The 27,445-nt window shown below is 38.5% G+C and overlaps 1 protein-coding gene and 1 non-coding gene across 6 annotated transcripts in view; both read left to right on the top strand.

Annotated features, from left to right (window-relative positions):
- The window catches only part of Acn (Acinus), a 333,736-nt gene extending 311,521 nt beyond the window's left edge, over nucleotides 1–22,215 (top strand). For 3 of the 5 annotated variants that reach the window (XM_067151131.2, XM_067151132.2, XM_067151130.2), the window contains 3 exons: nucleotides 2,222–2,390; nucleotides 2,470–2,582; nucleotides 20,722–22,215. In XM_067151131.2, coding sequence (XP_067007232.2) covers nucleotides 2,222–2,390; nucleotides 2,470–2,582; nucleotides 20,722–20,901 — 462 coding nt within the window. In that variant the 3' untranslated portion in view covers nucleotides 20,902–22,215. Of the gene's footprint in view, nucleotides 1–2,221; nucleotides 2,391–2,469; nucleotides 2,583–14,950; nucleotides 15,089–20,721 lie in introns of those variants that run through there. The other 2 variants (XR_010860744.2, XM_067151133.2) reach the window with 2 other exon arrangements.
- On the top strand, nucleotides 8,903–8,976 carry TRNAL-CAA (transfer RNA leucine (anticodon CAA)). The gene has a single exon. It is a non-coding gene; the product is annotated as a tRNA-Leu (tRNA).
- Nucleotides 22,216–27,445: the final 5,230 nt, after the last annotated feature.

Raw genomic sequence — 27,445 nt, 5'->3', positions numbered from 1 at the left:
TGAATCTTCTTCAAATCACCGCAAGACTTATCTGAATGTACTGTTAACACTTTTCGAGTACGTCACGACACTTGTTACCAACAAAACTATAGTATTAATGCAAGGAGAACACTTGTAACCACTGGCATGCACGCCGCTATATTAACAGTCTTCTCTCTCCTTTTCAGAGGTTTCCCTTTCTTTATGTTTTACACACGCAGGAACTGCTCCATGCATAAACATTGAAGCGAACCGAATCAAGGTCGTGCGTTTGTGATCTCCGCAGCTGCTACAGCTAGCAGATAAGTAGGGGATTTCCGCAAGCAAATATTGGATACTTAAGATATTCACTAGAAACGTAGAACAGTAGACCCAGTATTAATTTCGCACTCAATACTTCATACTTTAAACTTTCATAAACTACTCATTACAATCATACAAAATTTAGAAATGTACTATTTACTGTGCTGACAAAGGTAGTGTGAAGCTGTTGAAATCATGTGGTTTTTGTTTACACGTATTTTATTGTCTGGTTGGAAAGTGTGGCTTTTTGACAAGTTATGAAGGCTTAAATAAAAAAATATAAACAGTACATAAATTAGCAAATAAAATTTATAAATAGTACATAACTCAGCAAATAAAAATTATAAACAATACATGAATTAGCGAAGTGCAGGAGTCACATAAAGCAAAAATTAGTAAACTCAATATGCTACGATTGTAGCAGCAGCGTCCAGCATCCTGCACTAGAAAAACCGTAATGTTCGTAGCATTCGTCATCACTGGCAGAATCACAGTCTTCCTTGTTGTCACCATCGTTCTCCCACGGCACATCATCCTCGGTTCCATCCAGTAAATTAGAGAGCCCACATTTCTTGAAACTCTTCTCCACCAGTTGCAGAGGAATGGAATCCCAAGCACGTTTTATCCATTCTCATATCTGCCGCACTTCGGGGCACTTGATTTTACCAATAGGCATAAATTTGTGTGCTTCGTCTGCCATCCAAACTAGGTGAGCCAGGAACGTGTTGCCAACCTTAACAGAAATAAATCCTGAACCCCAATTTCTTACTTCGATTTTTTTTATATGTGGGGATTCTTCGTGTAAATATGTTATATACATGAATAATCCTTACACCCTAATTTTAGGTAGGGATTTTTTTTTTTAAGGTTTTAAATAGCTTTGTTAAATAGGCCTATTTGCATTGAAAACCATGTATACTACAGTGCAGTAAATTACAAAATTATTAAGCAACTGATTGTGTGATAGTACAGCGGCACCTCAAAATATTTTTGCGGCTGGTCTACTTTACCAATTTGTGAGAGTAAATACGGATTTCTCTGGTGCCAACCAATAAAAAATTGTGGAAATTCACAATCTTTTCTTCATAATTGGCTGAAAAGTGTGCAATACTGATTTTGCTATGATAACTGAAGTTATTTACCGTAGTTCAGAAACACACGAGCCATCCACGGCTAGCATTACAAACCATAACTTTTAACTCTCTGGCTATTGCTACAGCTTTCATGAACATATTTCACTCATGACCTACATCTAAACTGCCTCTTTTCTGTTACATATTGACATATCCTGTTTTGATTTCTGCAAACTTTACTTTTTTGTCCAAAAAATGCATGGTGGTTACAATTTGTCTTTTCAAGACAAGCATTATTTTTCCTCCAGTTACATACTTCAACTCTCGTCCACATTGTACTATCTTCACGCATCGCAGTTGCCAGTTTCCTCCACCTCTTCAATAATATGGAGCTTTTCTTTGGCCACGACCAGCCATCATGAATACATACTACTATTAACACTGGCACCACACAAATGCCACAATATATAAGCGACATACTTTTCACTTGTGGCAATAACAGTTACTAACAGAGTGAGTGGAAAAAATATCAAGTTCCAGATTTCTGCATATCAGGAGCACTGTCCAACCATGTTGCAAATAATGCCAAATTTTGAAAAAGATATGCGGGTATATTATTCACATGTATACGTTATATACATGTTTCAATGGTGCAGCTTCATATGCTTTTGTGTGGCCTGAATGCCAGGTTCTGAAGGGCAAAATGGCAGCTTTCGATTGCTATCATCTAATTAGGTGCACCTGGGGAGCACATATAGCTTAATGAATGCTATGGATGCTGGTAACTCTACTTCCTAGCCAATGTTGTGACATTAGATTCCTTCCATTCATCATAAAAGAAATATGTTGTTTGCTTTTAATTACAGCTATCAGCTTCCGTACGTGAATGGGACCTTGGTAAAATTGGCCAAATATCTCCTAATGAAAGAGAAAGAGATTTGAGGTATGAAGCTGACAGAAGTAGAGAGCGGGAACGAAAAATGCGCAAAGAGAAAAATCACCGTAGCAGAAGCCCGTCCTTGACTGAAGTGACAGGTAAAGGATCTTTGAATATTTTTATATTTTTTTGCTAATATTGTGATAGATTTGTATTCTTATCGGGATTGTGTTCCAGCTCGAAAATCTAAAAAGAAAGAAGAAGATGCTCCTGCAAAGCTCCTAGATGATCTATTCAGAAAAACAAAGACCACTCCATGTATTTATTGGCTTCCTCTCACGGCTGAACAGGTAAAGGCATATGCTAATTACATTATTTAAGGTTATAAAGAAAATGTTCGTAACGTGATTTACATAGTTAACCCATGAGGATTTTAATGATTTCTCAGATTCTGAATGGAGCCCTTCAGACCCAATATACCGTTAAAAGTAGTTAGTGGGATGTAAACACCAATATTATTATTATTATTATTATTATTATTATTATTATTATTATCATCATCATTACATGTCAGCACTATCATAAGTCTTTTCTAGAACAATAAATTACCTTGTAATGAAGAGGGATTCCATCGATCTTCCATATCAGAAATTTATCTGTTCTTGTTGAAGTTATATTTTTCTAATTCTCATTTCTTATCGTTTTTCTTAAGGCATGTAACAGCTGAGAGACATCATCAGTAGTTTGAATCCAAGCCAATTCATGTGAAATTTTGGAAATGAAAAGTCTCGTCCTTTGGGTTCATATTCCACATAAAACTGGAGGTTCCATAGCTACGTTCACAATATCATTTAAAAGTTAAAGCTTGCTTGTTTTGGCACCTTTCCTTTGGCAACTTGAGATTTAATCATTGTAATTCCTCTTTTGTCCTTTCTTTTAACGAAGGCCATCCGGAAAGTGGTACCCGTTTGCGCAATAAAGACACAGGAGTAAATATTAACAAATAAACAAATTTTTATTGGAAAGAGCATACTTTACACTACTTCTCCACATAATCTCCAAGCAGATTTAGGCATTTGTCATAACGTGGGACGAGTTTTTGTATTCCAGCGTCTTAGTCCGCCGCCAGCGTATTGAAATAGTCACGGCTCGTTTAAGTTCTTCATCGCTGTCAATTTTTTTTCCCACCAGAAAGTCTTTAAGCTTCGTAAAGAGATGAAAATCCGAAGGTGCCAAGTCTGGGCTATACGGGGGATGGTCGAAGGTTTCCCACTTGAATTGCTGCATAAGTTGTTGTGTTATCACGGCTGCATTCTCCTTCATTGTCATGAAGGAGAATGACGCCTGTAGACAATAGACCTCGCCGTCGATTTTGTATTGCCCGCTGTAATTTCTTTAATGTTTCACAATACACATTAACATTAATTGTGTCTTCACAGGCCATAAAATCAATGAGCAGTACACCTCGGCAATCCCAGAAAATGGTTGGCATGAGTTTCCTGGTGGACAGAATTGTCTTGAATTTTTTCGGTTTGGTTGGTGAATGAAAATGATGCCACTCCATTGACTGTCATTTACTCTCAGGTGTTGCATAACAAATCCATCTTTCGTCCCCAGTAATGATGCGAATCATGAAAGACTCTCCTTCATCGGAATAACGTCCCAGAAACGTCAGTGGTGCAGCCATACTCTTGGTTTTGTGATCCTCTGTAAGCATGCGAGGGACCCACCTTGCACAGATTTTTGAATAATGTAGATGGTCTTTGACAATTTCATGAACAATTGTTCGAAATACATTAGGAAAATGTTCACGGAGTTCATGAATTGTGACACGCCGATCGTTCCTCGCGCATTCATCTGCTGTGCTCAGCAGTTGGTCTGTAATGACAGATGGTCTACCTGAACGCTCCTCGTCATGTGTATTCCTCCTCCCCAGATTGAAGTTGCGACACCAGCGCCGAACAGGTGACTCGTCCATCACATTGTCTCCATACACCTCCGTTATTTGGCGATGAATATCACAAGGTCGAATGTTTCGTGCATTAAGAAATTTAATCACGGCCCTCACTTCACAACTGGCAGGGTTCTCAATTTGTTTAAACATTTTACAATTAGAAATAGGAAAGGACTTCCACCTATCCATACCTGCCTACCACACTTATTATGCTACAGGACCAGTTTCGACCCGTTACATAAGGTCATCTTCAGCTGAACCATGCATACATATCTATGTGATGAAGCTATGATTAAGATAGTATTGTCAAAGGAATGCCATACGATAATAAACATTAGGTCACATCCAAATGGGGCATGTCGTAACGTGAACTGGCATATATGTCACTAAGTACAACAATGCATTGTATGTCTAAAATAGTATGTTTAAGGTCTTAAAATTAGTTGATAAAACATCTCTACTTAAAACTACGGTTTCCATGGTAAATTGTTATGACCTTACGTAAAGGGTCGAAACCGGTCCTGTAGCATAAGTGTGGTAGGCAGGTATTGATAGGTGGAGGTCCTTTCCTATTTCTAATTGTGTAGTTCGTCAATACGGAAATGAAGATCATAGATTACGATACCGTAGCCAACCAGGCAAAACGGAACGCATATAGATATCGAAACTTAAAAGATCAAACTAACGAATGCGGTTAAGAGCATTGCTTTTCTGAAGGAATGTCTAAAAAATGACTTAACACCTAAATTCTTGAGAAAATATAATAATAAACACAGGCATACCATACAAACTCGTAATACACCAAAAAAAAAAATCTGGCTGAAAGAAGAAATAAAGTTTTTATACCGTAAAAAACAACATCTCAACAACAAACTATACCGAATACATTTAAAGGCATCTAATGAGTTTCCACACAACTACTGGGATGGTTTTCAGCAGATCACGACAGAAAAAATAAAAAACTTAGCCACTAACAAACAGAATACACTAAATAAGAAATTAGAAGCACTTAAACAACCATCCAAACCAAACCCAAAAACCAAAATTCTGAACATGAATTCTCCAACCCTTCCCAACGAAATCACTGAACACAAATTCCACCCACCCATAAAAAATCTTACAAATACGACTTTCAATGAAATGGAAACTGTTATCTTGAGCAAGGGACCCAAGCACAATTGGGGTAACACATCAACCTTTCCAGAACATTACAACCACTATCACTGAAATAGAAAACGTCATACAGAAAATCCCACACGAGCTACGAGATGAAGTCAGATATGATATTAAAAAAAGGCTCCCACAATATATCGACAAAATTCACAGTAACTTCCAAAACAATAACTCAACCAATAAAACACACATAAACAAACTCAAAGATAAAATAAAACAGAATAATTTACTTATAACGAAAGCCGACAAAGGCAATACCACAGTCATTATCGACAAAGACCAATACATATCGAAAACTAAAGAATGTTTTCAAGATAACACTTTCCTTATCAAACGTGAAGATCCGACTAATAACATACAAAGAAACTTCAAAGCCTTATTAAAAAATACACACTTTCTTTTAACTGAAATAGAATCCTTTAAACTTATAGTAATGAATCCTCAAATACCAACTGCTAAAACTTATCCCAAAATACACAAAGAGCAATGAGACCTATTATTAACTACAGAGCAAGCCCAACCTATAAACTCTCGCAATTTATTGAAAGATTCCTCAAAAAGCCCTACGTATTCTCAGCTAATAAAACAGTACGGAATTCAATAGATTTTTGTAATAGAACGAAAGGATTAAAGATTGAACCATATCATATTCTCGCATCATTTGACATAATAAACATGTACCCGAACATTCCCACAAAATGAACAATAGAAATCATTGAATCTAATTTTAAAAGTCACAGCACTCTAAGCACTTTAGAAATAGAAGAGTTCATTAAATTACTTAATTTTGCCATTAGTAACAACTACTTTAAATTTCATGATACTATTTATCAGCAACAAGGATTACCGATGGGATCTCCCGCTTCTGGAATACTCGCCGAAATTTACATTGACTATTTAGAGCACACATCAATTAATAAAATAGACAATATCTTTTTTTGGTGTAGATTTGCTGATGATATTTTCGTCATCATCGACAATAGATCCACAAATGAAACTGATATATTAGATAAACTCAACACAATAGACTCCCATATAAAATTTACCGTGGAAACCGAAAACAATCGCAATCTAAACTACTTGGACATAACGATAACTAGATATGAAGACCACCTTTCTTACAGAATATACAGAAAACCCACGCATACCTCAAATACAATTAAAATAGATTCCGTTCACCCCAACACACACAAAAGAGCAGCTTACTACCGTTAACAAAAGAAGATCTAAACAAAGAATTAAAACTAATTCACGACATGGCTAAAAACAATGGATACAAGAAAGAAATGATCAACAAAATCATTCACAAAATAAAATTCCAATCCAAAACCAAACTAACAAAAGCAGACGAATCCACGAAAGAGTATGCACTATTCACCTCCAATAATGTACACATATACCCCATAACTAACATTTTAAAAAAACATAACCTAAGAATAGCATTTAGAACTACACACAACAGTACCAACATCATACACAACGTCAGGACAATCAACAGCAACAACAAATACAACTAGTCAAGGGTATACCATATCAAATGCAATAACTGTGAGACAAGCTATGTCGGACGCACCGGTAGAAACTTCCTAACCCGATATAATGAATACATAAACGCAGTAAAACACAATCATTTTTCCTCAATACATAAACACAGTTTCACAAACATCGATAACAACATGCAAATCCTGAACATAAACCCCAAAGGCCCCCTGCTCAACATAACAGAAGAATTTTACATTACTCTAGATTAGTATACCAATCCAAATTACAACATAAATGAAATCACAGAAAAAACTAACACCATCTTCAATACAGTTATCCCCGCCCTAAAAAACTCTTACCTTAAGATAATCGATAAACAGAACGCGACAGGAAAACATCTAACAACACACCCAACTCCACCCCTACCCCCTCAACAGCAACTCTCTCTACCCCTCCTTCGCTTCCCCTCACAGCAGCTAGTATGAGCCCAAGAAGAACACGAAGCAGTACACAACAACCTCGCATATCAAACACATCTCAGCCACACCAACAACAGTAAGTACATATTCAAATTAGTACACACAACCCTTAGACATTCCTCCAACATAAATATCACTCATAGCTCAATCTTATCTTCCACAGATAAATATAACATCACTGCACAGCTACAAATGGGAAAGGAGCCGCTACTTTGAACCCAATGTCACTCAAATTTTATGGATGTCACAGGACAACAGCAGAGCTGAACATATTTTAGCCTAATTTTATCCATATGTCTGGCACCTTTTTAAAATTGGAAAGTGTTTTATTCTATGTACATACATGAAGACAAAATCTTTTACTTATACAATTTTAAAAGCAAACCATATCATTTAAACTCCAGGAATAGCAGCTGAGTGTACAACTGTGTAAATAAGACTTGAACACGGGAGTCAGCCAACAAGCAAGGCACGAACGTTCATGTGCATGAAGTGCTCCCATATATTGTATTCATCTTGTGCATATATATATATATATATATATATATATATATATAAGTTAGTTTTAAGTAGAGATATGTTTTATCAACTAATTTTAAGACCTTAAACATACTATTTTAGACATACAGTGCATTGTTGTACATAGTGACATATATGCCAGTTCACGTTACGACATGCCCCATTTGGATGTGGCCTAATGTTTATTATCGTATGGCATTCCTTTGACAATACTATCTTAATCATAGCTTCATCACATAGATATGTATGCATGGTTCAGCTGAAGATGACCTTATGTAAAGGGTCGAAACCGGTCCTGTAGCATAATAAGTGTGATATGCAGATATGGATAGGTGGAAGTCCTTTCCTATTTCTAATTGTGTAGTTCGTCAATACGGAAATGAAGATTATAGATTACGTTAAACATTTTAAACGATCACAGACACAACACAGGCAATGCTAGCGTCATACAACCTCTCAGAGAGCAGGCAGAGAAGCCACTGACGTGATCTGAGCTTGCCCCGCGGCTACCCGAGTCGTCAGTGCTTCATGCGGCGCTAACGGGTACTACTTTCCGGATGGCCCTCATACTAAAGCTTCATTTATATTGTTTTTAGGGACCTGAACAAAAAAAAAAGTGCAAAAAATTTGTAATTGAGAGTGTATCTGCATTATATAAAGACATAGGAGTGTATTGCAGTGAAAACTATATACCGAACCCTATGGCACAACAGCCTTGGAAGGGCCTTGGCCTACCAAGCGACCGCTGCTCAGCCCGAAGTCTTACAGATTACGAAGTGTCATGTGGTCAGCACGACGGATTCCCTCAGCCGTTATTCTTGGCTTTCTAGACCGGGAGTGAAAACTACATATTTTAGGTAATATCAACTCGATGAATATTGAATTTTCATGACCGCATTGTAATCGAAACAGACTTTCAAGCTATTAGGTCGTGTTACATACATTTAGTACGTGTTGAAGAGATGTTAAGTACAGAACAAAAATGGCCAACCAGACACCAGTGTAATGGCAGTTGTGCCAGACCTGTAGCTTAGATCCTTTCCAACAGAACAAAGATGGCCTAGGCCACCATAGCTCAATTGGTAGAGCAACCGACGCAAAATCGGGAGGTTGTGGGTTCGGATCCCACTGGTGTCTGGTTGGCCATTTTTGTTCTGTACTTAACATCTCTTCAACACGTACTAGATGTATGTAACACGACCTAATAGCTTGAAAGTCTGTTTCGATTACAATGCGGTCGTAAAAATTCAATATTCATTGACTTGGCCCTCAACGGGCAACTTAAGCGCACTCTACAGTATGATGGCAGTTGTGCCAGACCTGTAGCTTAGATCCTTTCCAACAGAACAAAGATGGCCTAGGCCACCATAGCTCAATTGGTAGAGCAACCGATGCGAAATCGGGAGGTTGTGGGTTTGGATCCCATTGGTGTCTGGTTGGCCATTTTTGTTCTGTACTTAAAATCTCTTCAACACGTACTAAATGTACGTAACACGACCTAATAGGTTGAAAGTCTGTTTCAATATCAACTTGCTGTATACATTGTACAAAATTCTGTAATATAAATAAACTATGCAGAAAATATTTTTGCTGCTATGGCATAAACTACGCTCTCAACTCGCAATAACTTTTCAAGTATTTCACAGACACGTTATGATATGTCACCTAACATTTGAAAGTTTCTAGGGCACTAAGATCCTCATTAAAACATATGACCGAACTTGATAGCTGCAGTCGCTTCAGTGCGGCCAGTATCCAGTATTCGGGAGATAGTGGGTTTGAACCCCACTGTCGGCAGCCCTGAAGATGGTTTTCTGTGGTTTCCCATTTTCACACCAGGCAAATGCTGGGGCTGTACCTTAACTAAGGCCACGGACGCTTTCTTCCCATTCCTAGGCCTTTCCTGTCCCATCGTCGCCATAAGACATATCTGTGTCAGTGCGACGTAAAACAAATAGCAAAAAAAAAAAAATTTTTTTTAAATAAAACATATGGGATTGTTTAAACGACTGACTGTCGTCTTCTTCCTGGCCCAACTCCTGCAGAACTCCTTCAGAATTTTGCTGATGATCATGGACTTTGTAATAATGACATTCTTATCAACATCTGTGTATTCATCAAACAATGCCCATTCCTCCATACTGTCCAATTCTTCGTCACCATCAAGAGTATCGTCGTCATCTTCATTGCCCAAGTCTTCAAAATCATGAAATCCGCTTTACAAAACGGTTGCGTATGGTTAATTGTGATACTCGTTGCCACGAAGCTGTGATATATTGCATTACCTATTGAGTCTCAGGAGTTACATATTTGTATAGTTTTGGAACTACAGTTAGTAGTGTCAGAAAAGAAACTGTACAAAAATTTATTGTGTGGAAGCATCTGATGTGTATGGACTATCATGAAAGATGAATACAGGTCATATAACATAGAAATTCACATTTTAAATATGAGTAGTAGAGTCAACAGAGAGAATTTTAATTCCAGGGGTAAGGGTTAATCTTAAATTTTGTAGCCAGCCTGACGAGGCATGAAAATCTTCTACACCAAGCTTGGTCACTAATTTAGTTGCTGTATCACTTAGCATAGGCTGTCTAATAGGAATGTTTCTACTCTGTGTTGCCAACAATCCCGGTGACAGTGAAGTATATGTACTGATGCATACTGAGCTGTGAACAGATTCCACGGATATCTTCAAGGTCACTGCTTGGGCAAACTGTTCTCACCCCCTTGACGTCAAGGTATAGTTTCCAGGAAAAGTAGCCTGTGGCCAATTTTTTTTTTTCTAACTTACATTTTTTTTTCTTTCAGAAAACTCAACGTAAATCAAAATATTTAAATGTACAGTATAAGCAATGTTTTATATCCCTAGGGACTTAAATGTTCACATAGGTGTAAAAAATGAATGCAAAATGTACATCCAAAATAAATTAACATGGGAAATATAGACATGTAATGGGACCCAGTGGCAGGGCGGGGGGGGGGGGGGGGGGGGGGGGGAGAAGAGGAAGCATAAAAATTTATAAAAGATGGATAGTTTAATTCCTTTTTTCCTAATTTCTAGACCTGTTTCCTTTTTCCATACACTTCTCTTTAGTCTGTTTATCCATTGTAGCCCTAAAAGTTGAGCAAAATTGGTCTCAGCCCTAACCTTTCTGCTCAGCAAAGAGTAAACACTATTGTAATACAGTAGTAAGAAAAATCACTTAGTGAGGTGGTACTTATAGGTTCCACTTGGCCAAGATGCAGTAGTTGTCACTTCTATCCTCTTCTCTCGCTCACGTGCTCTTTCTTGAAACATGCACATACAGGCCTGGATTTTGGGTGCTTGACATCCTGGCACAGCCCATTTTGAAACCCCCTCTTACAGTATATTGTACGAGAAGCGTATAGGATAATAATAAAAACTCAATATTTAATGATTAAGGGCATTTATAAATTTAGATTATGAAGTGAGTTGTTGAAAACATGTTTTAGTAATACAATAATAAATGATTAGTCTACTTAGAACATTAATTAGAACTGTGTGAGCAGCATAGATATAGCTCCCAAATATTAGTTTTGACACTTGAAAAGCACCAGTGGGTGTCATCAAATCATTTATATATGTAAAGTTTGTGAATTTTGGAGGGTACATATGCCCATTTATTTACAGGGTTGGGTATGAAGTGAGATGAATCTTCATAGCGAGTTTTTATCACCGGGTGCTCTTCCTGACATTGACCTCATCAGAGGAGTTAGAGATGAAATTAATGATCTGATACATGATAGTATGAAGGGGGAGGGTGAAACTCCATGGTGGCACATAGCCTACTCCTACCAAATAGCACCAAGGGGTCCGTTTGAAGCATTTCGTCCCTATCCAAAGGATGCATCACCATCACCATCAACAGCATCATATGCCCTCACTCCATATGAGCACTGCGGAGAGGTTTGGAATTGAATCCAGGCTTTTGGCACACAATCTAGTGATTAGAAATTGTATGCCACCAGTTCTACCCTGCCGGTCAGCATTCTGATGGTGATTTACTTTTACCAGCGGCACCCAAACTGGCTAACCACGGTGTCAGACCACATGACTTGGTGCCTAGACAGGCTTTTGTAAATTATGGAAGGTAGGATAAACTCATGCAATTCTGTGATGGCGAATAAATGAGCTCTCACGGAGTAGGGTACATATTGAATGAACTTTCAATGTTATCCATCATGGCACCACCAATCAGCAAGACTCAAGTGTGTATGGAAGGCTTGAAGTGGATTCATTCTTAACAGGAAATCATCTGATATCAAGGTGTTGTTAAGAAGCTTGATTTCTGCTTTTTGCTTTTTTGTTGTGTTGTCATACATTTATTATGAAAAACCAGCTATGTCCTTAATTTTTATTATATACCGTACCAATATACACTGACTTAGCAAATGTCATCGGATAGTCATCTAATAGCATGTGGGGCCTCCTCTGGCCCTGCGAACTGCAGTGAGACGCCGTGGAAGTTAGTCGACAAGTCCCTGGTAGTCCTCTGGACGCAGCTGACACCAAATCGTTTGCAGAGCGGCCGCCAATGCTGGTCTGTTCGTGGGTGCAGGAACCATGGCACGGAGCCTGCATTCCAGGACATCCCCGATATGCTCGATAGGGTTCATATCGGGGCTCCTGAGTGGCCATGGCAGTTGTTGGACCTCCGCTGCATGTTCCTGGAACCATTCCCGGGCGACGTGGGAGCGATGTGGCAGCGCATTATCATCTTGAAACACTGCAGAACCATCTGGGCACTGGAAGGCCAAAAATGGGTGGAGATGGTCTCCGAGCAGCTCAACATACCGCATACCATTCAAAGTCTCTTCTAGAACAACTAGGGCGCCCATTCCATACCAGGAAAATACACCCCAGACCATAACAGAGACACCAGCGCCCTGGACCACACCTTCGATGCAGGCGGGATCCATCGCTTCATGTGGTCTGCGCCGTACACGGTGCCTCCCATCGGCATGGTGCATTTGAAATCGTGATTCGTCCGACCATGTCACGTTACGCCATTGTTCCAGTGTCCATCCCTGGTGACTGGCGACAAATGCGCGTCGTGCCCGATGACGGGTTAACAGTGGCACCCGTGTGCGGCGCCGGCTCCCATACCCCATAGAACCCATGTTCCTAAGGATTGTCCACTGGAGACGTGTGTAGCACGGCCTGTGTTGAATTGAGCTGTGATTTCTTGCACAGTTGCCCGTCTGTCACTATTGACAATCCATCTCAGATGTCACGGTCATCGAGGGTGGCTGTTGTGGACGGTGACACCCGCATTCAACCATTCACAATACACCCTGGACATGGTTGATCGTGTGAAGCCAAATTCCGGCACCACTTCCCATCCGTCGGGCACCGGCCACCATACCCCGTTCAAACGGTGTCAGCTCATGACGATGTTCCATGTTACACCTGTCACATGCACAGCCACTGCTCACAAGGTCTCCTATACAACTGCCGCTGGCACGGGATATGTGGTGCGCAGACAACACACCTGCACATCAGTGCTCCGCTATCCCATGACATTTGCTCAGTCAGTGTTCATTCATAAACAGTTGAAATATATAAATACAACTAGGATAAATGTAATCGCTTGGCCAATCAGCACTATAAATAAGATGGCTTTGATATTTTATAATGATTATAATTTAGTTATTTATACAATTTCTTCTCAAATTTAATACTCGGCAGTCATTGTATTATGGAATTAAGTGAAATGTATACAGAAGTAAAATTAAATGAGCAGATAATAGTTGGAATGACTATTTACCATCTACAGTGAACATAGAGTATTGTTCAGGCAGAAGTGCTGGTAAAACTCTCACCTAAGGGATGGATCAACTGTGATCTCATCCTCAATTGGATGCACCACTTTGTAAAGCTAATTGGATGCACCACTTTGTAAATCTATTCCTTGTGGCATATGAGAATGCAGTGTCACCAGCAACTGTCTATACAGAATTTTTAAATACGGGTCTTCATCCATTGAATCCCTCCTCCGTACCAGATGTCGCTCTTATTGCCAGCAGATTAACAGATAAGGCTGCTTCTAGCAGTCAAAAAATCCAGAATGTTGTAGGGAATGAACTGGTTCGTCTCCCTCTATCAACACCAGAGAAACATCATAGGGCCATAGCAAATTTACTCCAAACCCCTAGGTGTGATCCTTCAAAGACAAAGAGGATGATGATGATGATAACCCGCAAGACGGTTGTCAGAAGTGAAGTGTCTAATGCCTCCTAGCAAACCTTTATCATATCAACCACCACAAGGGTCTGCAAATGCTGCTCACAAAGATCCATCCACATTGCAACTGAATACAGGAAATGATGACCAGTGTGTGAAGTACGCAAGGGATCATACAATGCTGACGTTCAAAAAAGAAACAGAGCAAATTGGATATGTTGCTCTTTCTGTCGGATACCTTATCACGAAGATTGTCTAGTAGGAGAAACTTATATCGAAGTGTTCACGTGTGACAACTGTGCTAGTTCTGGAATTGACAGTTATGCTGACTGAAGTTTGTAATGGAATCATCACTTTTGATAAATGCAAGAAATAAAAATCATTAACTAACAATATTAACTTATTAAAAATTTGTTAATTAACCATATTAATATAATATGTTAATAGAAATCAAAGTGTAACTATCTAGCTACCATCCCTTATCCTTATACAGTCCAATAAATGCATTTATTATACCGGGTGGCACAAAAGTCACTACACACTTCAGTTAAGTTCAACATGGTACATAATACTATATGCACAAAAGTCACTACACACTCGGGGAATGTTATCTAGGTTGATACTATGTACGGAATGTTTGGTAAGAAACAGAAAATGACACGTAATGTAAACAAATCAATCGTAACCATAGCAGCTAGCTGTTGTTTGTGTTGTGTTGTCAAGACTATGTTGACGAAAGAAGAGAGAATTTTTGCTTTGAAGACTGCTTACCAAAGCGGTGTAAGTGCTGTACTTAGGGAGAGGAGATAACATTTTGAGTCAAATCCACCAACACGTAAGTTCTGTTTACAATGTAATTCATAAATTTGAAACTGAAGGTTCTGTTTTGCATGTACGTCAAAGTGGGTGACCTAGGACAGCACGAACTGATGATAATGAACTGAATATCCATTTGGCTGTTACGATTAGTCCAAAGAAGTCCTCAAGACTATTAGTGGCAGAGTTCCCAGACATATCACATCTGTTAATCCTGAGGATATTACATCACGCCTCATACATGGGTTGATGGAAGATGATCCAGGCGGGCGGCTACAATTTTGTGAAATTATGCTCGATCAATATCGAGTTGACCAGAATTTATTCCTGAACATTTTGCAGTCTGATCAGGCCACATTACAGTCAGTTTCAGCTTCTCTTATTGGTGAGATATCTTCCTTTGTTTTATTATTATATGCTCTTAAATTTTATAAGTGAAAATATTCCTCCTATCTGTTCTATTTTTCGTATTCATATTGTTCATATTTCTCATTTGTTCTTCAAATATGTAATGATATAATTTTCACTCTTCCTGTTTTTTCATAGTTTCTGTGCAAAGAACTTTAATACTAATATTTGTCTTACACAAAAAAAACTAAATTTAAATAATACTAGTACATACCTGCCAACTTTTATGGTTTATCCATACAGTTACGGAAATTGCAGCATTTTACGGTTTTATGGATGACTGTGTCATTTTACGACTTTGCAGACAAAAATTTGAAATGTTAACATTCGATAATTACTCCACTTCCGTACAATCATTTGCTTAGGTTGAAGGCAAGTCTACGACAGTCGATAACTCATTCTTTGATATGATTGGTATTTTTAACCGTGTGATGTTTGTGTCATTATTGGAATTGAATTTAAAAGCCGGGATAACAGTTCTTCCGTGTGAATCTTCGGTGTCGACAAGCTCTGCTCTGCAAATTCTTTATTGTGCTCCGTTCGCATGTTGTGATTTAACCCATATTCTTTGACCTCGTGAGTGTTGTTCTTTGTTCACGAAGTTCATGTTTCTTGAATGTTTTGGCCTTTTAAGGTTTTGACATATTTTAATGAAGTGTTCAAGTTTTTGTGGTATAACTTCATGCTTCGCCGTTTATTATATTCGTTGGACTAATTACATTCGTTCCCGTGACTGGGTATACCGCTATTAGCAAAGCCCATTAAATTATAAAGAAGAAGAAGAATTACATTTGTTCCACATGTGTGTGTGCATATTCTTTGTTCACGAGGTCAGAAGTGAAGTGTCTAATGCCTCCTAGCAAACCTTTATCATATCAACCACCACAAGGGTCTGCAAATGCTGCTCACAAAGATCCATCCACATTGCAACTGAATACAGGAAATGATGACCAGTGTGTGAAGTACGCAAGGGATCATACAATGCTGATGTTCATTTAATGGTTTGAAACTTTGTGTGCTTTGACATGTTTTAATGAAGTATTTCACTGCCTTGGGTGTTTATGTTATAATTTTATGTGACGTTCAGTGATCCAGATTCCCAGAAAAAATTGCCTTTTGCACGGTATGTGGGTGTGATATTAATATTGCACATGGTAGAAGAAACGATTTGAGTGGTGATAATTTAGTTATAGGCATTTAGACTTCGAACATAGTTAATGATCTCCAGGATACAGATTAATCCCTTTTCTTTTCATCAGTGAGAAACTACTTTTGTACTGCGTGTGAGTACATCATCAACAACTTTCCACTGAAGGATGATGTGTTAAAGCATGCTAAAGGTGCTAGGTTAGACAAAATTGAAGATGCACAGTTTTCTTCCATTCGTTTTTTTCTTGGAAAAGTTTCCTATCCTGTTATGCAAGGAAGAGAACGAACCTACAGATGAGGTGGTGAATGAGCTTCAGAGGCAGTTCACAGCTCTTCAGGTAGATAACACTTCGGCTGCAAATCAAGATGCTGCAAGTGATTTCAGTTGGGCATAAATATCAAGAATTCATGGAGGCGATGGACTTCTTAAGTATAACCAAATTTCTAGAGTAATGCTCTCTATTCTCCCCATACCTCATAGCAGTGCAAAATTTGAACATGTTTTCAGCCTTGTGAAGAAAAATAGAACAAAGTTCAGATCATCCATGTCCAGTGAATCTCTGGAGTCTATTTCCATTTTGAAGACCAGGAATTCTGGTCCCTATTATGACAAAACATTTTCTCAAGACTTTTTGCAGGAAGCTAAAAAATTCACAATTATGACTTTACAGTCGAACTAACGGGTGATATGGAGTGTTTATATTTCTTGCCTGTGTTACATTAAACAAGTTTTACTGTGTAAAGCCTTTTTCAGTTATCGCATATCTGCTTAATTAATCAAGCAAGTCCTGTCATGTTGCTCCAAACTAATATTCACCACACCTGCTGCTGTTTAACTTGGAATTCTCCTTGATAGTTATGTTCGTCTACAAATCATTAATCTATGATGTAAGTAGATATGATTTCATTGAAGTATCCTGTTTAAAGCATGAATTATTGTATTTTGTATTATTATTTTCATCAAGCCAGGGTATGTCGAAAATTGTTAGGTTTTTTTGACGCGCCTGAATTTTACTGATAGCCCTTTTCAAAAGTTGGCAGGTATGCTAGTATACTTACGAAGCATGGCGATTAGTCCGCACGGCAATAATCTTGTCCAGATCCTATCATAATCGTCCAGACCAATCGTGTTTCCTCACGAAACTAATCCTATCCTTACCGTCCGCATGGCAAGAATCTTGTCCAGATCCTATCTTAACCGTCCGCACGGCAAAAACAACTCCTCACCAATGGTGTAACAATAATACCCCCCCACCAGCTATCGAAGCATAGTTCCTAGGTACAGAGGTTGGCAGCACTGAGCACTGCTGGAGAACATCCTTTCCGAGAAGAGACCGTGAGCGAATAAACAAACGGCATTCAATAACGCGTGAATGAAAGTCTTGGCTCCCGGGCTGTACTAATGATTAAAGAACAGGTTAAGAAATTTAAAGTGATAAACTACAAATTGAAACCTGTATACATAACACAATGCCTTTGCTGGCGATATGTAGTGTTTACAGTGCACTATGTCTTCTGGTATGGGCTATATCAAATTTGTTCCTTTCATTGACCTGTCTCAGTCTCATCCTTGGCTTTGGCAATATGAAAGTGACTGAGGTATGAATGATGCTAGTAATACCATTCCTTATGCAGCCAGTCCCTGTTATGAATGGTGTGAAAATATCGCTCATAGGGTCAGTTGGTGCATGCATTTCAGTGGGCTTGGCAGACTGGTATGTAATAGCAACGGCTGGCTCGGTGAGGAAAGCAACGGGAAACTACCTCACTCCTCATTTCCCTAGTACGCCTCTTCAGTGACGCCTAGGCTATTTATGACAGCTGTTGGCGGAGCTGCAGAGGATCAAACCAGCCTTCGGGCTGAATCCTCTACATACATACATACATACATACATACATACATACATACATACACACATAACACAACTGGCATTTGCAGATATTGCGCTTTTAGCAAAATCTCCCAGGGATATTCAATACAATCTAGATATTCGGAATCGAGAAATGAAAAAGAGGGTCATGGATATAAACCCAGGCAAGACAAGAGTGATGGCTGCCACAAGGAAGAAAAGAGAAAAAATCCAGGTTGATGACACAGAATTGGAAAAGGTAAGAATGTTCAAATACCTGGGAGCCATTATGAGTGAAGATGGTAGGATTGATGATGAACTTAACAATCAAATTGCCTCTGCTGGACGCCTATATTTCTCTCTCTCTCTCTGGCAGCTTTGTCAATAAGAAAAAAGTGAGTAAGAGGACCAAACTTATATAAGTCAGTATATTTACAACTACTCACATACAGATGTGAATCATGAGCACTTGGTATAAAACACCTGAGCAGGCTGCAGGCAGTTGAAATGAGATATCTGAGGAGGATACAACACAAGACGAGGAGAGACCATATTAGGAGCAGCACTATTAGGAAGACTTTAGGAGTAACACCATTGAAAGACACAATAGAAGGAGCGCAATTACATTGGTTTTGACATGTGATGAAGTCGGAAACATGACTGCCATGCAGAGTGTAGGAAGCCTGGAGTGAAGGACCTAGAGGGATAGGACGACCCCGCATTAAGTGGAAAGATAATATGAAGTCCAGCCTAGAAACCAGATGTATCCTGTGGAGGGAAGCTCAGCAGATGACACAAGATAGGAAAGCCTGGCGGTCTCTCTGCCAAACCTCGACACCGCAAGGTACAAGAGGAATGACTAAGTAAGCAAGTCATTTCCAATCTCTTTCTTGTCCTGCGACACTTCACACAGCTCGCAGTGTGTGATTACGGGTCGCGGTGGAGCACGCCACTGCAAGTAGTTACATTTTTAAGTTGAGTGCAAGAAAGTGCACGTGCTGAGTCATTGGCCTTAAATGTTCATGAATTGCTCTATATTATGGTACCAAAATGCAGGCAGGAATGTTCTGATACGTTTTTATAACACTCTGTGAATTTTGTACTTAGAATTTCACACGCTATTCACATTACATTATATAAGTATTTGGCGTAAAATAGTGATGAAAATAGTTAGTTTCAATTAAATTAATATGAAGTTGCATGCTTGTAGCATTCTTTTCCATACTTCAGATATTCACTGATGCTACGTTAGTGACCGGCACAGTTCACTGCTAAAACACAACTAGCAGTAAAGATAAGGAATGTTATTTCTATTCATATCTGTTTATATGTTGTCAACTGGGGTTGAAATTCATTATCCCTGATTATTTACCTACACTTTGGGAAGGAAGAATTGAAGACAAGAAAATGTTGGTGTTTTGTAATTTTGTCCCGTTACATTACAATTCTGGTCCACTGTGATGTGGTAGAAATTTGCCGTTTGACCATCTTAGAAACGCTGAGGAAAGACCTGTTAAGTTATTACAATTTTCAGGTGTGCAATATTTATCAGAAAGATTTGACATTCTGGAACTGAGTCATTGGTCTTCCCTCAGGCTTCATGCATCAGCCTTTATTTACAGACAAGGCACCTTTCATGAAGAGGTACCTCTCCAATTTCCAAATCTCCACATGTGGTCAAAAAAAAAAAAACTTCCCCCTTCTATGCAGCAGTCCCATCACCAAATGCATCATGTTTTGTTTACAGATGAGTCAGCTTTCATAACACATGACCTCTTCAGCCTCCAGAAGTCACACGTATGGTTAAAAAAAAAAATCCATCTCCTGTGCAGCAATTTCTTGACTCAATTTGTTTTTGTTTTTTCTTTCCCTGAAGGTACCGAGCATATTACTGCTAATGGTGAATTTTTCAGAGATCTAGTTTTGAAAAGTTTAACACTTTCTGCAAACATTCTGTTTGAGTTTAACCCAAGATGCACTAACTCTACTGGCTTTTTAATATTCACAAAAAAAATCTCATTGTGGTTCATCATTTTGGCAGGAAACATTAATTTCCTTTTGTTGGGGAAAACTTAAGTGTGCATTTATTTAGATACTGTGGGATTTAATTGATATTTCAGAGGATAAATAGTTAACACATTGCTGACCGGATGCTGCTTGTCACATACCCTGTGGGCCAGACATTTTTCTACGGAGCATACTAGAGTGCACATTTCTACTCAGTGTGCAAGTCCGAAATAGTTCAATACTAGTCAAGGGATGTCACAGGGAGACCAAAAACAATGTCATGAATAAAACCGAGATTTCTCGGGGCCCGTCACCCATGTATTAAGACACAAGCATGTCGTGTCATGTATTAATGTTCTGTATAAATTTATTTTCCAGTTTATATAATAGTGTGCATTACTTCTGCTAAGTGAGACATGTTTGTTTGTGGTTTTTTTTTTACAGATTGTTGTAAAGGAGGAGATGCGCCGGAAACACATGGCCGAGCATGAGAGACGCATGGCTGAAATGCGAAAGGCTGAGAGAGAGCGTGAGAGGATACGCGTTCAACAGCGGCAGCAAAGGCGAACCGGTGAAAGAGACAAGCGGAGACGACGTTCGGGTAGCGGTAGTCCCAAGAAATAGTATGACCCCATATTAGGTGCGACCAGAGGCCTATGACGGCATGTGCTTGGAGAATCATCGACGTCTTTGGTGGAATTAAAATCTTCCACCTTCGTCGCAGTGTGCGGTCTGGGGGAAGAATTCCACACTAAATCTGTCAGCGAGCGAATCGCACGTGTTCAGCCGCTTTCAGTAAATGGTCGGTTCTTATTTGAATTTTCATTTAGTCATAGCCCATTATTGTATATACAATATTTTATATTCTCTGAAATTAATCTTATCAAATTAATTAGATTTTTATTTTACCGTTACAACCGTTTCTATAATTTATATTGCTGCGTGTGGACATTCCTAGCTTCTTTATTGATTTCTTTAATGCGAAAAAAGGGAGTTATATTTGTTGTTGGGGTAGAAGTGTTTATACACTGCTATACACTGACACACATACAAACACACACACAGTTGCATGCATTTGATTGTCGTACTTGTTGAACCTCGAAGCACCTAGTCCCTTATCCCTTTCTCTCTTGCAGCAGTTTTCTTTCCAGGTACAGCGGAAGTAGAGAGTGTGCAAGTTTTGTAGTTTTGTATTGATGTCAGCTGATTGCTTTTTATCTCATCAGGCAAGACGTGTGGCCCCATTGCCAGGGCTTTGGGGGGATCGAAACTGGGGCGCCAACCCCCTTTGAAATACTGCGGAATGAATTATTAAGTCAGGTGTAAGTCACGAGTGAAGAAGCTCCTGAGAAGAAATCTCCAGTCTTGGACTGAAGTAATCCTATGCCTTTTTAGGATATATCCAATGAGAAACAATGCAACTAGTTTCAGGATAAACTGAGAACTGCCACATTGATATGATTGCATACACATTTGCTACAACTCTTGAACAAAATTGTGCATCATGTGGTGTTGCAAGTGAAAATGGTTTGTTCAATCATCATTGTGCTGGAAGACCTCTGACTCTTTGATTTTTCTTTTCTTTCTGGATCTTGTTGGACTTCCCAGAAGAGTGCAATACCTTTTCTTTTTGGTTGCAGTTGTCATTAGAACTAGACTTGTGAGCAAGTTATGAAAGACAGTGGAGTGTTCCGTACACAGCACATCAACTAACTATTGTTCAGACAATTGCTCAACAGATCTTTGTCTGGATGCCTATTAAATGCCATAGACCAACCAGTGGCATATATTGTATGAATCCATTCATTTTTGACCTTGAATATTTGATACAGAATAAAAGTTTTATGCTTGTTTTAATGCTCAGAACAGGTGTGTGTGAATTATACATTTATGATGCTGTACGATGTAGCGCAATAAATTCTTAATAATTTCTGAGAACACCGTGTTGCATAATTATTGTACATATAAAAGTAGTCCCTTAGACTTCTCACTCTTGTCGTGAAGATGAATGCCTCAGCTGTGTGTTTGTTCTGCTGCATCCTTGCTGCTGGTACAGCAGGAGAGGGGACATATGACTTTCTTAACATGACCAGCACTGAAGGAAATGATGACACATTCATAATTCCACGACCTGTCCTGCAGCAACTTTGCCCGAGGGGTCTTCGCATTTGGATTTCAGGTATGTATATGTTCAGTAGCAATGTCTCCACAGAAGATTGTGAAGCAATAGTATTATCATAGCGAGTTGAAGGTAAAAGTGTGATCTCTCACCTAGTTCATTGGTTCCTCCGCTAGGCTGCTCTTCCAGTAGTAAGTGAACTTGAGCTTACAAGTCATTATACGAATAAAAGACGATTATTGATGCAAAATATTATGCTTTTGCTTACAATTCCAGAAGTCAGTTGTCAGATAGTTTAGATAGCTTCCGGGTAGACTTTGTAGTCTTAGAAGATTTCATTCACTTCCTTTCTTATCTGTCTTGTTACGAAAGAAAATCGACACTTCACATAATGTAACTAACACAAGTTTAGGGATAATACCCGCAACATGGTCATCGCAGCATCCTAATTCTTACGAATTAATAGTGATCCTGTGCAAACTATCCAAACACTCGTAAAATACCTCACCATAGACTATGTTCACAGGAGAGTTTTTGTTCGACTACACTTTCAACTCGCACGAACACATTATAAATTGCTCTTGAAGGATGGGTGAAGAAAGTGCTGTCAATGCAAGTATTTCTTCTGTAGGCTTACCGTGAAGTAGGCTGACACATTTATGACGTTTTGTGACCTTGGATACGATGCGTATTATATATCCTCCCAGATAATGAATCAAATACTCCTTAGTAAGACTGTGGCTATCACTCTTAAGTAGGCCTAAATTGTTCTCCCAGTCCGGTAAGAGGTCATCCACAATCTCAGTGAAGTCTAGTGCTTGCCTTATTTTATTTTGTGCTTTTTCTGCTACAGCCTTATTTGTCTCTTCTGTCTTTTTAGCCAATGTTCTCAGTGGTGGTGGTGATTATTGTTTTAAGAGGAAGTACAACTAGGCAACCATCCTCTATATAACACTAATCACAGGAAAAAATGGAAGGGATCCGACACATCAAAAAATGAAGACAAGGGCCATGAAGGGCGTGAAAATTAAAGACTCCCTAGCCCTCGCAAACCTAATAGTGTTGGGATTGGAAAAGAACAAGAGTTGACTGACAAAGAGGGGTCTGATAGGATACATGAAAGTCAGGAGCCTGGCACAAGTAAGTGGAAGCAATGCCAGGACTCAGCTCAGGCCCCTGTAGTCGCCAACCCACACTCCAAAGTTTAGAGCCCCTGGCGTCCCTTTTACTCGCCTCTTAACGACAGGCATCGTGGGTGTTATTCTACCGCCGCTACCCACAGGGGGACCAGTGTTCTCATTTGATTGATGAATGATGTCAATGTCGGTTCTAATTGGGCTCACAATTACTGCCCGATGACAGGGCAAGTTTTGTTGGCATATAAATAGATTGTAGCATGTGTAAATTCAGAAAATCTATTGTTGAATAGTAGTCGCCATTCTAGTGGATCTTAGGCATTCAAGAGTTCTTTCTGAAGCAAAAGTATTTTTCTTCCCACTGAGGTTATCTCTCCATTTTATTAATGTTTGGTGCCCTATTGGATCTGCTGGTGTAGAAGTATTTAATATCAGTTCCCTAGTGAACGTTTCTGTCAGCTCATTGTCTTCAAATCCCTGTGAGTTTATCTGTCTAAAAAACTTTATGCCATTTGAAACAATTACTAAACTACAAAGCTAAGCTCACGTTCATGCTCTGAAATGAAGCAGGGTCTGTATTTGCAGACATTAGCTTATGGCAAACTTTCAAACCTGCAAATTTATGGCAGTTATCCAGTTCAAAAACCTGCCGATAGAATTTTAAGTCCACTTGTCGTGGAAATTATTTCTGATGCTCTTAATTATATGTGCAGCATCTGAAAAGGCCCAGAGTCTCCTACTAGAATCAAAAATATTAGAAACAGAGCACAAAACCTTGCTTTTTTTTCCCATTAATTCTTAGACATTTCCACACCTTTCTATTTGACTGACTTCCGTCTGAGGTGAAACCAATAATTCTGGCGCCAATTTGATCCAGTTGTAAGACCACCTGGATTAAAATTCGTGATAAAATATCACCAGGTGTGGAATTTCTGCGTGCATACACAGCAACCGGTTGAATCTAATTATGCAATAGCGGCACAGAAATGAACACTAACTTTGGGAGTTTATTTTTCTTGTGTTCTTGGGTGTGTTCTCCTAAATTTACGAATCCATAAACTTGAATGAGTTGGTATTAAACTGAACCTCTTCTCTTACTTTTTCGTCAAATATGAGAATTCCCATGCAATTGTTTTCACACTTCTCATCGCAGATGTGACCGTAAATGAGATAATTACGCCTACAATACTAATAATAATAATAATAATAATAACAAATAGAATAAGAATAATGTTGACATAAAATGTGAATAAAGAAATAGTAAAATGACGCAGTGGCGGTGAATGCACCTCAGAGCATACAAACGTGACGGATAACTTTCAATACGCAAAATTAAATCATATACAAGGGATCACTTAAAGGCCTAAAAATGACAACTAAGAAAGGAGAGTGGAAGGTGCAGGAACCCTATGAGGTCCTTGGGAAGGTATGACGTTATGGGGCAGAAAAGACTCACAAGAAACACTCTCTAGCCCAATTATATTGAAAATAACAAAGAAGGTTTACAAGAAGCAAGTTAAATTACATAGCAACTGATGCTTGATTCAATGACAGATACAGGTTGACTAACCAAAGCAACAACATAATCAGGATGCTTAAATCCTTTAGTAAAACGCAACTTAAGCATGTAGAATTACACATGACTTGTCAATTAAAATGCAGGTAAAAAATTTGAATTTACAACCTACGAGAATCTAGGGCAAACTCGGACACGTTAAAACAAAACTTTAAAAATTATATTAAGCGAGAAAACACCGAAATGCAAAAGGAGTTAAATTAAATCAGAAAACCTTGAGAATAACATGAAAATAGCAATGGCACTTACCAATAAGGAGGTAGGGTCCCCAGAGGGGAAACCCTTGAGCACAACTGCACTCAAGGACGGTCAGATGGAAAAGACGCCGAGCGCACGCATCATTTTCCCAAAGCTGGCAGAAGACTGGAACCACAATTAACCAATAAGATCAAACTTACACTAGTTTCTCATTTGCCAATACAATTACATGACCATATACGGTCATTTCCTGGCCTACTGATGCAAGAGGAATTACATCATCTGTTTCAACCTTGGTAACCGTGCGTGCGGTATAGGATGCTTCAAAATAAAGCACCTTACAAAATTTTACATCAGATTACAATTTTGACATACAGAATTACATAAAATTTACATACAAAAAAAAAATCACTTCAAAACACGTTTGCATCTTGCAATGTTCATACTGTTCAATATATCTTGCCTTTTCCCTAAAAATTATTACACACATATTTAATTTAATATTTCTTGCCGTTACATAAAATAATTCCAGCAGAGTCCAGAGTTCTTATTTCTTAATTTCTCACAATACAGAATATTACAAACAAAAATGAAATCCTTCAGACACGTTAAATAAAAAACTTTAAAATTATATTTCCCATAGTTGTAGTTCTCCAGCAGACATAGTTCTCAATAGCACTAATGCATGGGTGTTCAGCACGTAAGGGCACTTTAGATCTTAGACTAATTTTCGCATATGAACTTCTGAAGGAAGAGGAAGCATTTCATGCCTTAAACAGTGTTTGCCTTGTATTACAAATTAATCTGATTTAATTATACATTCATCAGAAAAATGTGAATCGCATACATAACACTTATCAGAAAGCTTTTTGTCTTTTCTGGGAATTGCCTTTTCCCATTTTGAAAATTCTGCTTAATATTTAGGTGGTTTGAAGAAATGTTTACCTTTCGTACTTTTATAGCCAGACCTACAGCCTGGAACGAAGCAAGTAGGCACTTTTTCCTCTTCGAAGTCCAGCACTATGTTTACACTAAATAAATGAATGCAATCACCAAATCAAATGCTCTTCACTTTTACTTAACAATATTGCACGACACTTCAGTTTTTGCCTTCACAGAACAACACTACCAAACATAAACTTATTACAACTACAGATACCAACCCTCAGATAGCAACGGTGCTGCCTCTAGCGGACAATTCATCCCAGTCCCTATACTAGCCAATAGGGAACAACTTAAGTGCTCACACCTCTTCCACTCATTATGATATTATTTTTAAATGGTTAGCAGTGAATCTAATGTCTAATTCCTTAATTTTTACGATAGGTCTAAGAAAGTAATCTATTACCAAAACATCTAATGTAAAATGGAGTCCATCCAACACTTACAAAACTTCAGTCGTGTACAGTACTTCTATATCCAACTTCCTGCGTTGTCTGAAATTGTGAAAAGTACAAATTGTGAAACAGGTTTTGACTCCTAGAATGTTTTAATGGAGAAAATTATATATTAATATGCAGTGAAGTTCCTACAACCGTGGTACATGTATTGAAAAGGAAGTTCAACCGTTTTTAATGTTCCGCTAGTGGCTCAGCTTGAATTTTGAGCCTGTGGCTTAAGGTGCTTATGAATAGTTTAACCCTTAGCGCCCAAATAAGTTTTTCCGTTCACACACATCTACTCAACAAAAACTGAAATGAAGTTCTTTATGTGATTATGTAAATCTGGAAATGAAGAATTGTAGGGATGCTTTTATTGTTTACTTTTACCCTCTTTATAGCACATCTTTAAGCAAACATCTCGATGAAGGCCTAGTTTCATTGCAGATATTTTGAAGAAGTGGGTTTCTGCTCTATTGTATTCTAAGTAAAGGAGGTCGGAGGTCCATGGTTAATTTAGCTGTATTGTGAAACCTTGTATATTAATGATTTTTAAGAATATTTTTTTATGGATTGTTGAAATTTCGTCTATTACAATGTATATTGTGTAATGATAAATTCTATTCAAGTTGCTGTAACGTCCTTCCAAACAATGGAAAATGTAATGACAAGGTTTGTTAAGCCTGAGTCATTGCAGTCTTCAGGAAACATACTCAGAATTAATTTAGACAGTAAGGAAAAACATCTGCCTGCATCTAAA

This window comes from Anabrus simplex, chromosome 7, assembly GCF_040414725.1.
Source record: "Anabrus simplex isolate iqAnaSimp1 chromosome 7, ASM4041472v1, whole genome shotgun sequence".
Lineage (NCBI taxonomy): Eukaryota > Metazoa > Arthropoda > Insecta > Orthoptera > Tettigoniidae > Anabrus > Anabrus simplex.
The sequence above is the reverse complement of the archived record's forward strand: the minus strand, read 5'-3'. Positions and strand labels throughout refer to the sequence as shown.